The following is a 13048-nucleotide window of genomic DNA, read 5'->3' as shown; positions in this document are numbered from 1 at the left end:
AGTAAAGTGAAAGTTTCAGAACCAGGTTGCCAATTAAACATTTTATTTAATAGTTGGAGAATGTGATACATCATTCAGAGCTGTGGGACAGGATTTAATTAATCATTGATGCATCAATTTATATGATGCATAGTGTGTGTGTATGTGTGTGTATGTATATATATAAATACATATTTATATATAAAATATTAAGTGTATATGTATATATATAAATATATACATACACACACAGAGACACATTTTTTTTTCAAGAAAGAAAAGAGCCCTGCATTCTCTTGATGAATGATCCTTGTAATTTTTGGAATAATATTGTCTTATTTATTTCTCATATGAAAACATATTTTTCATTCTACATTGACTCTTCTGTAGCAAAAAGCAGGATGTATTAGACTCTTGGTTTCTGAATTAAGAATGAGTCATCTTTTTCTTTATATTTACAGAGCAGGATATTTTGAACCCTTAAATGGGTTTTTAGTGATTTTAATAATGAGTGTTAATACATAAGCAGTATTTGTCTTATTTAATAAGTGCAAAAATTTCTATAAATCCTTAGATCGATCAATGTGTTGAGAGTAATGACTAAAGAATAAAACAACATAAGAAAAATTTTCCATTTAATCAAACATGAATCTAGTAGGGAAAACACAAATGTTAATACATAGGATCAAAAACCAGTACAGACAGTGTTAAGATAGAAAAGCACAGAATAAGATACTGCAAACTAATGCTTTGTTTAGATAATATCATGCAAGGTAAATTTACAAGGAAGTTATTTAGAACTTGGAAGTTGGGCTAATACAATGATTTACATGACTGCAATTTTTTTAGGTTTCTTAAGATCAGCATTTTCACTTTAGCTTTAGTTCTAAATTACTTTCTTACAGTTTTAATGAATAGGTTATTATTTTGGGGGATATTTGCACTTTTATATTCATTAAGTGAGTTCTATAACTCGGGTCAGCAAATCATCTGGTAGGCCAAATCCCATTCTTTTGTAGGCCCATTAGTTAAGAATGTTTTTTTTAAGAGAGAGAGAGAGAGAATTTTTTAATATTTATTTTTCAGCTTACGGCGGACATAACACCTTTGTTTGTATGTGGTGCTAAGGATCGAACCCGAGCCGCACGCATGCCAGGCGAGCACGCTACCGCTTGAGCCACATCCCCAGCCCTAGTTAAGAATGATTTTTGCATTTTTAAATGGTGGGGGTTGGAGGATCAAAAAAGAACATTTTGTGACATGTAAAAATTATATAAAATTCAAATTTCAGTGTCCAAAATTAAAGTTTTAATGAAACATAGACATGCTTATTCATTTGCCTATTATCTACATCTTCATCTTTGTTTCATTTCATATTCAACTCAATTGTAGCTTTTGGACTGCAAGAGAGAGAGAGTTGAATAGTTAAAGAAGAAATTTCAACAATGCACAAGGCCTACAATATTTTCTTTCTGATCTTTTACAAAAAAAAGTTTGCCAAGATTTGCTATAACTATGTAGTGTGTCAATATAAATTGACATAAACTGGGTGTGATGGCACATGCCTATAACCCCAGCTACTAGGGAGACAGAGGCAGGAGGATCATAAGTTTGAGGTCAACCTCAGCAACTTGGAGACCCTATCTCAAAATAAAATAAAAATGCCTGGGGGTGTGACTTAGTGATAGAGTGCCCTTGGATTCAATGCCTAGTACCACCAAAAAAAAAAAAAAAATGATTATAGTAGACACTGTAAAATATGTTCATTTTAGAACTTGAGGAAAAGAGAGCTGCTCATTTTTCTGGATATGGTTTGTAATTATTCTGCATGGATTCATGTTTAAAAGAGTTAGTCCCCTGAGATAGTTTATACACACATACACACACACAAATATATATATATATTACTTTTTTTTTCCCTATTCTCTCTTCACATACTACCTCTCCCACACACTCACACATACACACAAAGTAAATATATGGAATTACCATTACTGAGTCTTCAAATATGAAACTATTTCTGGGCACATTGCTGGACCAAGCAACTCAGGAGACTGAAACAAGAGGATTGCAAATTCGAAGCCAGCCTGGGCAACTTAACAAAAGACCCTGTCTCAAAATAAAAAGTAAAAAGTGACTGAGGATATAGCTCAATAGTAGAGCACCTCTAGGTTCAATCACCAGTACCAAAGAAAAAGAAAGAAAAGAAAAATATTATTATAAAACGTATATATTATAGATTCTTCTCTTGATGAGAGAAAGGGTCCCTGTGGGGACTTAGAATATAAAACTAAAATTCATTCCTCATATTCAAAACTTATTAAAAATGTGATGAGTACTTTTTCTGTATATATTGCATTTTTAAAAAAAAAGTTAATTCCCTGAAGCACATGATGGACTTTTGATTTATGCTAAATAGCCTATTGGACCTTACCTAAAATCTTATAACCTCTACAAAAAGTTTTATATAACTGAGAAAGATATCCTGACATGATGAAGTAATATAAAACATTTTAATATATAGCATGTAAAATCTGAAAGTAATCTGTTTTGAATCAGCCAATTTTGAGCAGGGATGAATAGCTAGAACATTAGTTCTTAAAGAGTAAATAATCAATAGTCCTTAGATATCTAAACATCTATTTGTCTGTAGAATCTATTTTCTTTAGGCAAATTTCAATGTCTTTCAGTTCTTATATGCAGAACATTGTTTGAGTTTCCTAAGTCTTCCCTGTTTGATATTTTGGCATTTATTTATATTTTAAAAATGTATTTATTTACTATAGTAATTAGGTAACATCCTGAGTATCTTGGTGGCTGTTTTCTTTTAAATATATAAATTAAATATATAAATATTAAGTATATAAATATCATAAATTATAATGCTGATGACAATAAATCAATTTTACTGTGAAAAATAAATAAAATTCTCTTAAGCTTTTGGTTCTGCTAAAAAATAAGAATAGTATATCTTATCCTATTCTTCAAATCAAGTTCTCTTCTAATATTTATAAAATAACCATTTGAAATGGAATAATTTGAAATAGAAGTGATGCATCTATGAGGTACTTAATACTCAAAGCAGAATTGACCTTCTCAGAATTAACTTTAATTAAAAAATAAGGCACTAATAAAAGATCTCATTGACAAGTAACTTTCCCCAATAATAAAAGATAGAGAACTGAGAAAAAAAGAAAACAAGGTTCTCAAACTGTTTCAAACAGAACAGACATAGCATAGTTTTCTTAAGACTATTATCCTATGAAAATGAGATATGTATGGTTGGAAAAATGCATAATTTCTTAAAATGTGTAGAATTGAGCATATTTTAAGAGCTACCTCAAAGTAGTAAGTGGCCTTGATACTTATAAATCACAATATATCTTTTTTTTTCATTAGTAGGGATTGAACCCAGGGCCTCACACATGCTAGACAAAAGCTTTACCACTGAAATGTTCCCCCAGCCGTATCACAAATTTTTTGAAAGTAAGCTTTCAATAGTTCTGAATATTAATTCATCAGTTTAGTTATTTTAAGTATAAATGAAACAAGAGTTAATATATTCATTCATTCATTCATTCATTCATTCAATAAACACTTACTGAGCACCTCTTACATTCTGCAGTGTTGTGCTAGAAATATAGTTAAAGAACAAATCTGATAAGTTGTTTTTGATTCTTCCAATTTGTCATCTTCTACAATTCCTTGTTCTAACTTTGTATCTTGAAATTTCATGCACAATTTGTAACTACAGAATACATACTTAACAATTTTAGCTCACGTGGCATTGTAAAACTTCAAAGAGCTGGGTGTAGAGCTGGGGTTGTAGCTCAATGGTAGAGCATTTGCCTTGCATGTGTAAAGCATGGGGTTCAATTCTCAGCACCACCTAAAAATAAATTAATTAAATAAAGGTATTGTACCCATCTAAAATTAAAATTACTAAAAAAAAGAAAAAAGAAAAGAGGCAGGTGTGATAATCCATGCTGTAATCCCACCTACTTGAGAGGGAGGCTGAGTCAGGAGGATCACAAATTAGAGGCCAGCTTTAGCAACTTAGTGAGGACTTGAGCCACCTTAGCAAACCCTGCCTCAGTTTTTTTTATAAAAGGGTTGGGGATGTAGCTTAATAATAAAGTACCTCTAAGTTCAACTTTAGTACCAAATCAAGAGAAAACAAACCAAAAAAAACTTTATGAAGGAAGAAGCCACATAATTGAACATGGCACTATGATAACCTAGAAAGTAAGAACAGGTCAGAAAATTACCAATTCTAATTAATAAAGCTTAGTTCAGCACAGTGATCCACTCATAGTCCCAACTACTCAGGAGGCTGAAGCAGAGAGATCACTTGAGCCTGGGAGTTTTTAAGAGTAGCCTGGACAACACAGCAGGACTCTGTTTCCAAAAAAAAAAAAAAAGAAAGAAAGAAAGAAATGTGCCACGTCGTAAGGTTAAACATGATTTTTAAGTATAAAATAACTTTTAAAAAATCAGTGACAAAATAACTATTCGAGAAAATCATTGAAACATCTTGATAAAAGAGATGTCTCAAATAGTTTTATGTTTTAAGTTTCTATACTTTATATGGTGTTGGTATTGACATATAGGAAAAGGAAGAGCAAGAAGGCGGGCATCTAGTAATACTGAAAATGTAATAGTAAGAACAGGAAATCATAAATCAAAATACCGAACTGGCTTTGGTGCTCGCTTTAGGGAATAATATGAAGTTGTACAGTAAAGGTGTAAATACCCTCACTTGTAGTTTCCAAATGTGAAGCCAACGAAGGTTAGTGTGCTACCATAGGAAAATTTGTCCAATGTTATCTTTTTTCATGGGTTTTTTGTTTTTGTTTTTTCTTTTTTCTTTTTCTTTTTTTTTTAAATCACAAGGTTCTCCTTCAAGTAACTTGAGGCTTGAGATGTTTTCAAACTCAAGTGTCTGCTTGTAAGCCTGTTTTATTATCTGGCAAATGTGTTTGTGATGGAGCCATCTGAGCCTCTGGACCCTTATTATTCTGTCGTTTCCTCTTTAACAGTGTTTTCTTTTTCCCACTGCAAAACCAGGCTCGACTTCCCTCGTGCTCATCTACCTATAGTGTATCTGAGGTATATTTTGCACGTGTTTTCTTACATGGTCAACAACATGCTCGCCCTCACCATTTTTATTTTATTTTCCTTCTGCCTTAATTTATTTTGCCTTGCACTTTGCACTTGGCTGAAAGGGATGAGGGTACCAGGGGAAAAAAATCACTTATTAGGGGGAAATTTCTATATTTTTATAATGCATTGTTGTTGGAATAACTTGGGGTATGGTGGGGCAGCCACTGTATCACATTAAAATGGATAAAGCCAGCTGAGTATGTAGCTCAGTGATAGAGTGCTTGCCTAGCAAGAATGAAATGCTGGGTTCAATCCTTAATACCACCAGAAAAAGAAAAGAAGTCACATGAAATAGCTTAAGCCCAAATAGCCAACTTGTTACCACCTTAATTCCATAAAGATTTATAGAATTAAACTTTTGAGCCAGGTAATTTGTTCAACTCATTAGCTGAAGACAAAGATCCACTTTGCATACCTATTTGTGTATTTCTTTGGTAGCTGAGAATTTGCATTGAAGTAGTGATGATTCCATCCTATTAAACAAAGACATAGGAAAGCATCCAAAGTTAGTTATTCAATAAAAAAAATCTGAAAAATAAGAAATATAATTTCTCTATTTTTTATGAAGTAAAGGATTCATTTCCTTTTTTTAAAAAAAAAACTTACTATACTTAAATAGTTCCCTTGACACTTGTATATTCATAAGGTTCTTACTATCTAATAAAAGAGTTTATCAGTCATGAGAATCACATTCTTTTAACAAAATATACAACATGAAATTTGGCCTCATTCTTTGCCATTGTAGAGATTTGATTTCTTATTCCTGTTGTGTTAAATTATAGCATAAATGGGTTTTCTTTTATTTATAAAGCATATTTGTTAAAATTATGAACAAACTGAATATCCAATCCATGAAGTCTACTTTCAAAAGCAGAGGTATTGTTGAGTAACTGAGAGGAATCAAAATATGACTACTTAGTAAAAGGACTTTAACAATCTATGGATTTTAACATCTCAGTTTTTGAGTTTACAACATGATATATTTACTTTAAACAGCAACTGGTAGCTATCATATTCAGGCCAGTATTGTTAACTTAATTCTGATCACAAAAAGTTATCTCAGAATAATATTATGCAAAAAAAAAACAGAAACACCGTCATAAGTATCAGCTATCAGCCAGGCACCATGGGGCATGCCTATAGTCCCAGTGACCTGGGATACAAGTTTGAGGGTAGCCTCAGCAACCTAGCAAGGCCCTAAGCAATTTAGTAAGATCCTGTCTCAAAATAAAAAATAAAAAGGGCTGAGGATGTAGCTCATTGATTAAGTACCCCTGGGTTCAATCACTGGTACCAAAATAAAATAAAATAGCAAGTAATATATGCAGAACCACGGGTAGACTATCATCTTTAGATTTCAAATTTTAGGAAGAAGCTTTGAAAGAAATAGCTTTACTAAATTCATAGCCTTACAAAGTTGAATTTATTGAGTTGGTAGAATTACAGCCATCTTCTTTAATTTTACTTTGTAAATTATAACACATTTTTTTTCTTTTAAAACTGGTTTTGTGAAAAGTTAATTTCTCTCTTTAAGATGAAAAGGGATTTATTCTTTTATTCACAAAGCATACTTTTAAAATAAAACAAACAAACAAAAAATATATATATATACTTTTTAACTTATATGTTTAGATCTGGAATACAGTTCTAAAAGGATAGAAAATATTTACAGAAAAGTTCAGGAAAATAATGCAAATCTTTGAAAAGTTCTGGTTATAGGAGAATCCTTATACAACAAACTATTAGGAAACAATGTAAATTTTTTTATTTTACTTTTTCCTTGTCATCTGGTATATTAAGCATCAAATAGTGCTTGAAATGTATAGGAATACATTTAGCATGCATTTGATATGGTGCTACTGTTGTCATAATGAGATTTCATAAAAGGCTGAAGAATTATTTTAATAAAGATCCTTGAGCAATATAAAATGTTTTTATAAGTAAACTATAATCTCAATCGGTATGGAAGACTTAAACTTACAAAGTAATCTTAAGAAGAATATGCACAATGGAACAAGTCTCCCCCCCCCCAAAAAAATGATGGCATTATTAGACATGCATGTTATTTGCTAACATAAAGATGAAGAGTTAGTTTCTTCTTGAAACATACTGATGGAGAAACAAAGTACTAACAGGCAAATGAACTACTTGTGATATCAACAAAGACTTTTGAAAGAGAAGGTTGATATCATCTCATATTACATTTTTCATAGGTCTTTCTTAACTCCCCAGGATTATGCTTCCCAGTGTAAAAAAATATATAACGCATTTCTTTCTGCCACTTCATCCAGGCAATTCTCCATTTCCCATGAGAGTGTATAAGAAGTCTACCATTGGCATCATCTCCAATCACAGCCTACAGCATCCATCAGGGTATTACTTTCTCTCTGACAGCATGTGTGCAGGAGGGTTCTCAGGTTGGAATGTGGAAGTGGCTTTTGGGAGGCGGGATTGTGTGTGCTGTGGCATTTGCTCCATGGCACTCAGCTCTTAAATAAACTCTGGCTTCATCTGGGTTTGTTTCTTCCATTGTGAGATCTGGGCTTTCTTTGTCATAAGTGTTTCTCTTTATTGTCATTTGTCCTAGGATTTCTCTAGTCCACCCAATATCACGTTTCTGTGGTCTTCGTAGGTGGTATTTAAGTTTAATTTATAAAAACCAATAAATCGAAGAACTAATTATGGAACCTAATATTCATAATAATCCTGTACACAGAAATAACTTATAATGGCTTTCTATTTAATCTTAAATTTACAATATTTATTTCACAAAATTTTTGACTTAAAACTAAATTTGATAACTAAAATTTTAAGGAATATCCTCGTGTTTCAGTTTCATAAAAGCCTCTTGATAGGCATGTTTTGTAAAGTGCAGTGTTTATTTTATAGCATCCCTATAGAAGTAGGCAAACATGGTGTGGTATCTTTTTTCCACCTTAATTCATCTTCATTTAATTCATCTTCACTTACCCCCACTACTGAAGAAAGTCTCCAACCCCTAATGTAGCACATTGGCTTTACGAATTGTACATCACTATCTTCTAGGCATTTGTTAGATGAAAAAAATAAGCCTTGCTCAAAAATGAACCTATTTATAACTGTACAAGAACAAGAAGATTTTTAACCTCAGTTGGCTGATACCACTGGGCAAATGTTACTCCACGTAGTTGATTGTCTCTTAAAAACTGTGCCCAGGGAGAGGAACCTCACTTTCTGTATTTCTAACCAGTGTTCATTTTCCAATTTTCCAACACTGTTTCATTTTCTTAAATCCTTTGAAAAGATTACTTCAGAATTTCCTTTTAAAAAAACAAAATAGAATAAGAACTATCTCCTGGTAGAAATAACATTCATGTGTGTGTGTGTGTGTGTGTGTGTGTGTGTGTGTGTGTATTCTCCAATATATATGTGTATATTATATATATATATATATATATATATATAAAATAAGTCTAACACAGTATCTAAACCAAAAAAATAAATAAATAAATGTTCAAGTTGTCATGCTTTTAGTCCAGATTGAACCATTTAAAACCTTACCTTAGATTTCTGAGTTACAAGGTTGATTTAGATAATTTAAATTTTGAAGATAAATTATTTCTTGTTGAATGGACAAAGACTAAAACTTAGCCATATTTTTATTTATTGCCTAAGAACTTTCAGCACCCTAAAGAAATGGTGCTATTTTAAAATTGTAACATGTAAAACAGTTGTCCTTTGAACTCTTAACATACTTATTAGAATAACAACTCTGTCCCAGCACAGTGGTGGATGCCTATAATCCCAAAGACTCAGGAGGTTAAAACAGGAGGATGGCAAGTTTTTAAGCCAGCCTCAGCTACTTAGTGAAGACCTAATGAACTTAGAGTGACCCTGTCTCAAAATGTAAAAATAAAAAGGGCTCAAGATGTGACTCAGTAGTAAAGAGCCCCTGGGTTAAATCCCCAGTACAAAAGAGTAAGAAAAAAAGAATAACAACTCTGATGCAAACAACCTTGATTGAATAAGTGTGGAGCTTTTGCAAACAACGTTTCAGTAAAATTGCAGATAATAGATTTGTCAAAGAAGGCAAAGAGAAAAGAAAGACAGCTGGCCTTTAAACACCATAGCATTTCCTATTTAAGAAAAAAAAAGACCATTTTTTAAACAGCACAGAACTAGAAAATGTTTAAAGTAAAAGACACTGTATCCATTAAATAAAGATTTTGCACAGTGAAGCAATCACCTAAGATTGCACCTTCACTGTGCACCCCTAAGCAATCACCTACTTCATAAAATCAAATTTAGAAATTCTATCTTTAATAATTGATTTATTATTTATTACAATGTAGTTGTCTCTGATGTTCTCTTTCTTTTCACTCTTATGTATATTATTTTCATGCCATTTGTATACAAGAATTTTGAATTTGGAGATTACATGAAGAAATATTAGAAATAATATATTTCACAAACAATACAAGTGTTGCTTTTTAACATCTTTTGATTCTTACCTCATTTTTGAATTTTTAGAATGAATTAGAATATATAAATTGTTTTGATCAAAATAAGAAAATTAAGTATATACCTTTCCTTGACATCCACATAAGTCATAGCCTTAAAGATAATGATTTTTCTTGACAGGCACATTTGATAAATCTGTCTATTTAAAGCATTTTTTAATCAGTTGATAAGTATTGAAACAAGATGATGGACACTTCTGTCTACTCAGACACACATTTTTCAATTTTTATAATAAAAATATTTTCTTAAACACCATTGTAGCTTCATTAGTGAACTTTTGCTTTTATACTGCCTCTGTACTGTGATCATTTAAAATACAAAAGAGGTCATCATTGATATTTTCATATGCCTATTTAGCATATGAAATTTAAAATTTAAGATAAACTATTAGTACCTGAATAACTATAAAGTTTTTGAAGTAAATATCTTAAAACTAATATACAAGCTTGGTATATCTGAGAGGAAGGAGGTAAGAGGAAAGAGAGAAAGATATCTTATTCTTCATGGATATAAGGATGCCAAGAATTTATAAAGTATTTATGTAAAAGTTCAACTTTATTTACATAAATACAGATTAGCTTATCATGAGGTAATATTTTTCCCTGTGTTATTTACAAATTAAATATATTAGAAATGGCTAGAGATCAAATAATGATATTTTATAATATGAGCTATAATGACATAGCTCACCCATATTCATACCTAACATATCCAGTTGTTGTTTGAATGTCTTTTATGATCCCAAACATTGAATGTTGAACTCTGCTTTTTAAACTCCTTGTTTCTGTCAGAGGTCTTGTTCTTAAAGTTTCCTGGCATAGAAATCTAGTTATCAATTAGTCTTTCTTGTTTTTCACCTTTGACATCCAGTGTATTATAAATTTTATCATTTTTGTTATTTCTTCACTTGAATTATGTCCTCCGAATTCTTACCTCTAATACATGTGGTAAACTTTATAGTGGTAAATTTGAAAATACATAAACTTACAACATTGGAAGATTTGAAAGTAGATAATAAACTTGGCATGCCATATAAGAGGCACTAAAGAAATATTTAGGAAATGGTGAGTGAGTGCATGAACAAACATATAAACTTTCTAAAACTTATGAAGTTTCTGCATTAGAGGCTCAAGAGAATTGATAATTTATGTAATATCTAGTATAGTACCTGAAACATTGTAAGCATTAGAGAAATAAAGGGGTTTTCTGGATCTGGTTTTTCTTCATTGTTGATATTTAAGCCCCAGTCACCTCAGACTTGAATTACTACAGTAACTAAAAAATCAGGGGGCGTTTTTTGGCATACTCCCTCTTTCCTCTTAGGCCAGACTGATTATCCTGAACATTACTTTAATTACCCTCAGTTCTCTAACCCCAAAAAGCTACAAACAATACCTATTTCTTACCATAGTAAGCATAAATGCTTCTTTCTTTCTATAAATCCTTCATACTTTGGACAGTCATTATTCTAACATTATTTTTTCGTAACTAGTTCCTCCTGGTTTGCAAGGGATTTTACTGATTTTTAGCACTGAATGTCCCATATCTTGGGAATTTCCAGTTATAAAACTATAAATGCATGAGCTGGGGATGTGGCTCAAGCAGTAGCGCGCTTGCCTGGCATGCGTGCGGCCTGGGTTCGATCCTCAGCACCACATACAAACAAGATGTTGTGTCTGCCGAAAACTAAAAAATAAATATTAAAATTCTCTCTCTCTCTCTCTCTCTCTCTCTCTCTCTCTCTCTCTCTCTCTCTCTCTCTCTTTAAAAAAAAAATATAAATGCTACATCCTAGGAATCTTCTCAATTCCTGACAAACTAGGACAGTTGGCCACATAACTATCATGACTCTGATCAAGGTGAATCTTCCTGTCATTTTATGTTCCTTCTTTCTTCTTGGCCTGCCAAAAATGCCTCCTTCACTTTATAGCTTTGATCCATCTTCCTCCAGAAAACCTCATTTTTGTAGTCTTACCATTTTTACCTGTCTACCTGCCAGTTTTTCTCTATTCTTTACATGTTGGTAATCACCTTGATTTTCTCCCACTCTCTATAACATTTCCTAACATAGATCTTCACTAATAGAATAGCCATATCTTCACTAATACAATGTGATTTTAAAATTTAAATGCAATAAAATTAAATAAAGTTCATAATTTCTCAGTTGCTGTAGCCATTTCAAGTGCTCAGTAGCCACATGGAGCTAGTGATTACCACATTATAAACTTTAGATGTAGAATAATTTCATTATTACAGACAGTTCTTGCAGATGGTAATATTTTATTCAACCATTGTTGTTGTTATTATCATTGCAATCCATCATTGTGATTATTACTTCTACTTATAATATTTACTTTTATCAAGAATTGTTCTAGGAACGTTATATATATGACTATTACATCAATTCCTATATTGGAATTCCGTTATATATATGACTATTACATCAATTCCACATCTCTCTCCGAAGTCACGAACACTTTCAATGTAAATCAGGTCCCCAAAGTTGTTCCTGTATCCACTGTATCCTGATGACACTACCCATTTATTCAGATGAGAATTTTGGGAGTTACCTTTATCGCACATGACCAGTCAGGCTTCTACAACTTTGAGCTTTTTTGTATCTCTAAGATCTATATCAGACTCTCCAGAACTACTTTAAATTATGTAGTTGGGTTTCTCCTCTGGATTACTAAATCAATCTCCGAACTACTTCTCTTCCCTTATTATTTATTCCATAAATAATCCATCTTCACACTGTTCACTACAGAGATTTTTTTTTTTTAAATGTTAATGTCACTGTATCATTCTCCTATTTAAATTCTTTCATGGGCTCTGCATGATGCCTAGGAATTGGTCTCTATCAATCTTAACCCCTCACTATATCAGGCTAAAGTTAGCTTCATACTTATTTGCAGTTTCCCAGTTGTCAGAGTCCCTAACATCTGTGAATTTTACAGGCCTTTATTTTTTTCTTATGTCACTTTTTGTTTCACCTGACTAAATTACAATTGTCCCTTAAAATTCTGTTCATGGGCAAAGATGGAACTCCCCTATAATTTTCAGACAGAGTGGGCCTGCTGACAGCTTAATTTTGAACTTTCAATTGGTTCTTTTTAGTTATACATGACAGTTTTATCCATTTTGATAAAATGATACATTCATGGAACATATCTTATTACAATTAGGGCCCAATTCTTATGGGTGTACAAGATGATAGGATTCACCCTGGTATATTCATATATGTATAGAGGAAAGTTAGGTCAAATTCATTCCACTGTCATTCCTATTCCTATAAACTTTCCCCTCCTTTCCTTTCCCTTTGTCTGATCCTCTGAACTAATCTTCCTGGCCCCCCTTATTGTGAGTTAGCTTCCACATATTAGAGAAGACATTCATCCTTCAATTT

At 32.1% G+C, this 13048-nt stretch overlaps 1 protein-coding gene across 5 annotated transcripts in view; it reads left to right on the top strand.

The window, feature by feature from the left end:
- Gphn (gephyrin) overlaps positions 1–13048 on the top strand; it is a 623546-nt gene that overhangs the window by 399019 nt on the left and 211479 nt on the right. The window contains exon 10 of one of the 5 annotated variants that reach the window (XM_071607955.1): positions 5047–5088. The exons of the other annotated variants lie outside the window; for them this stretch is intronic. Coding sequence (XP_071464056.1) covers positions 5047–5088 — 42 coding nt within the window. The remainder of the gene's footprint in view (positions 1–5046; positions 5089–13048) is intronic. 5 annotated transcript variants of the gene reach the window in all.

The sequence above is a fragment of the Marmota flaviventris genome, chromosome 2, assembly GCF_047511675.1.
Source record: "Marmota flaviventris isolate mMarFla1 chromosome 2, mMarFla1.hap1, whole genome shotgun sequence".
Lineage (NCBI taxonomy): Eukaryota > Metazoa > Chordata > Mammalia > Rodentia > Sciuridae > Marmota > Marmota flaviventris.
This window is presented reverse-complemented; position numbering and strand designations above follow the sequence as displayed.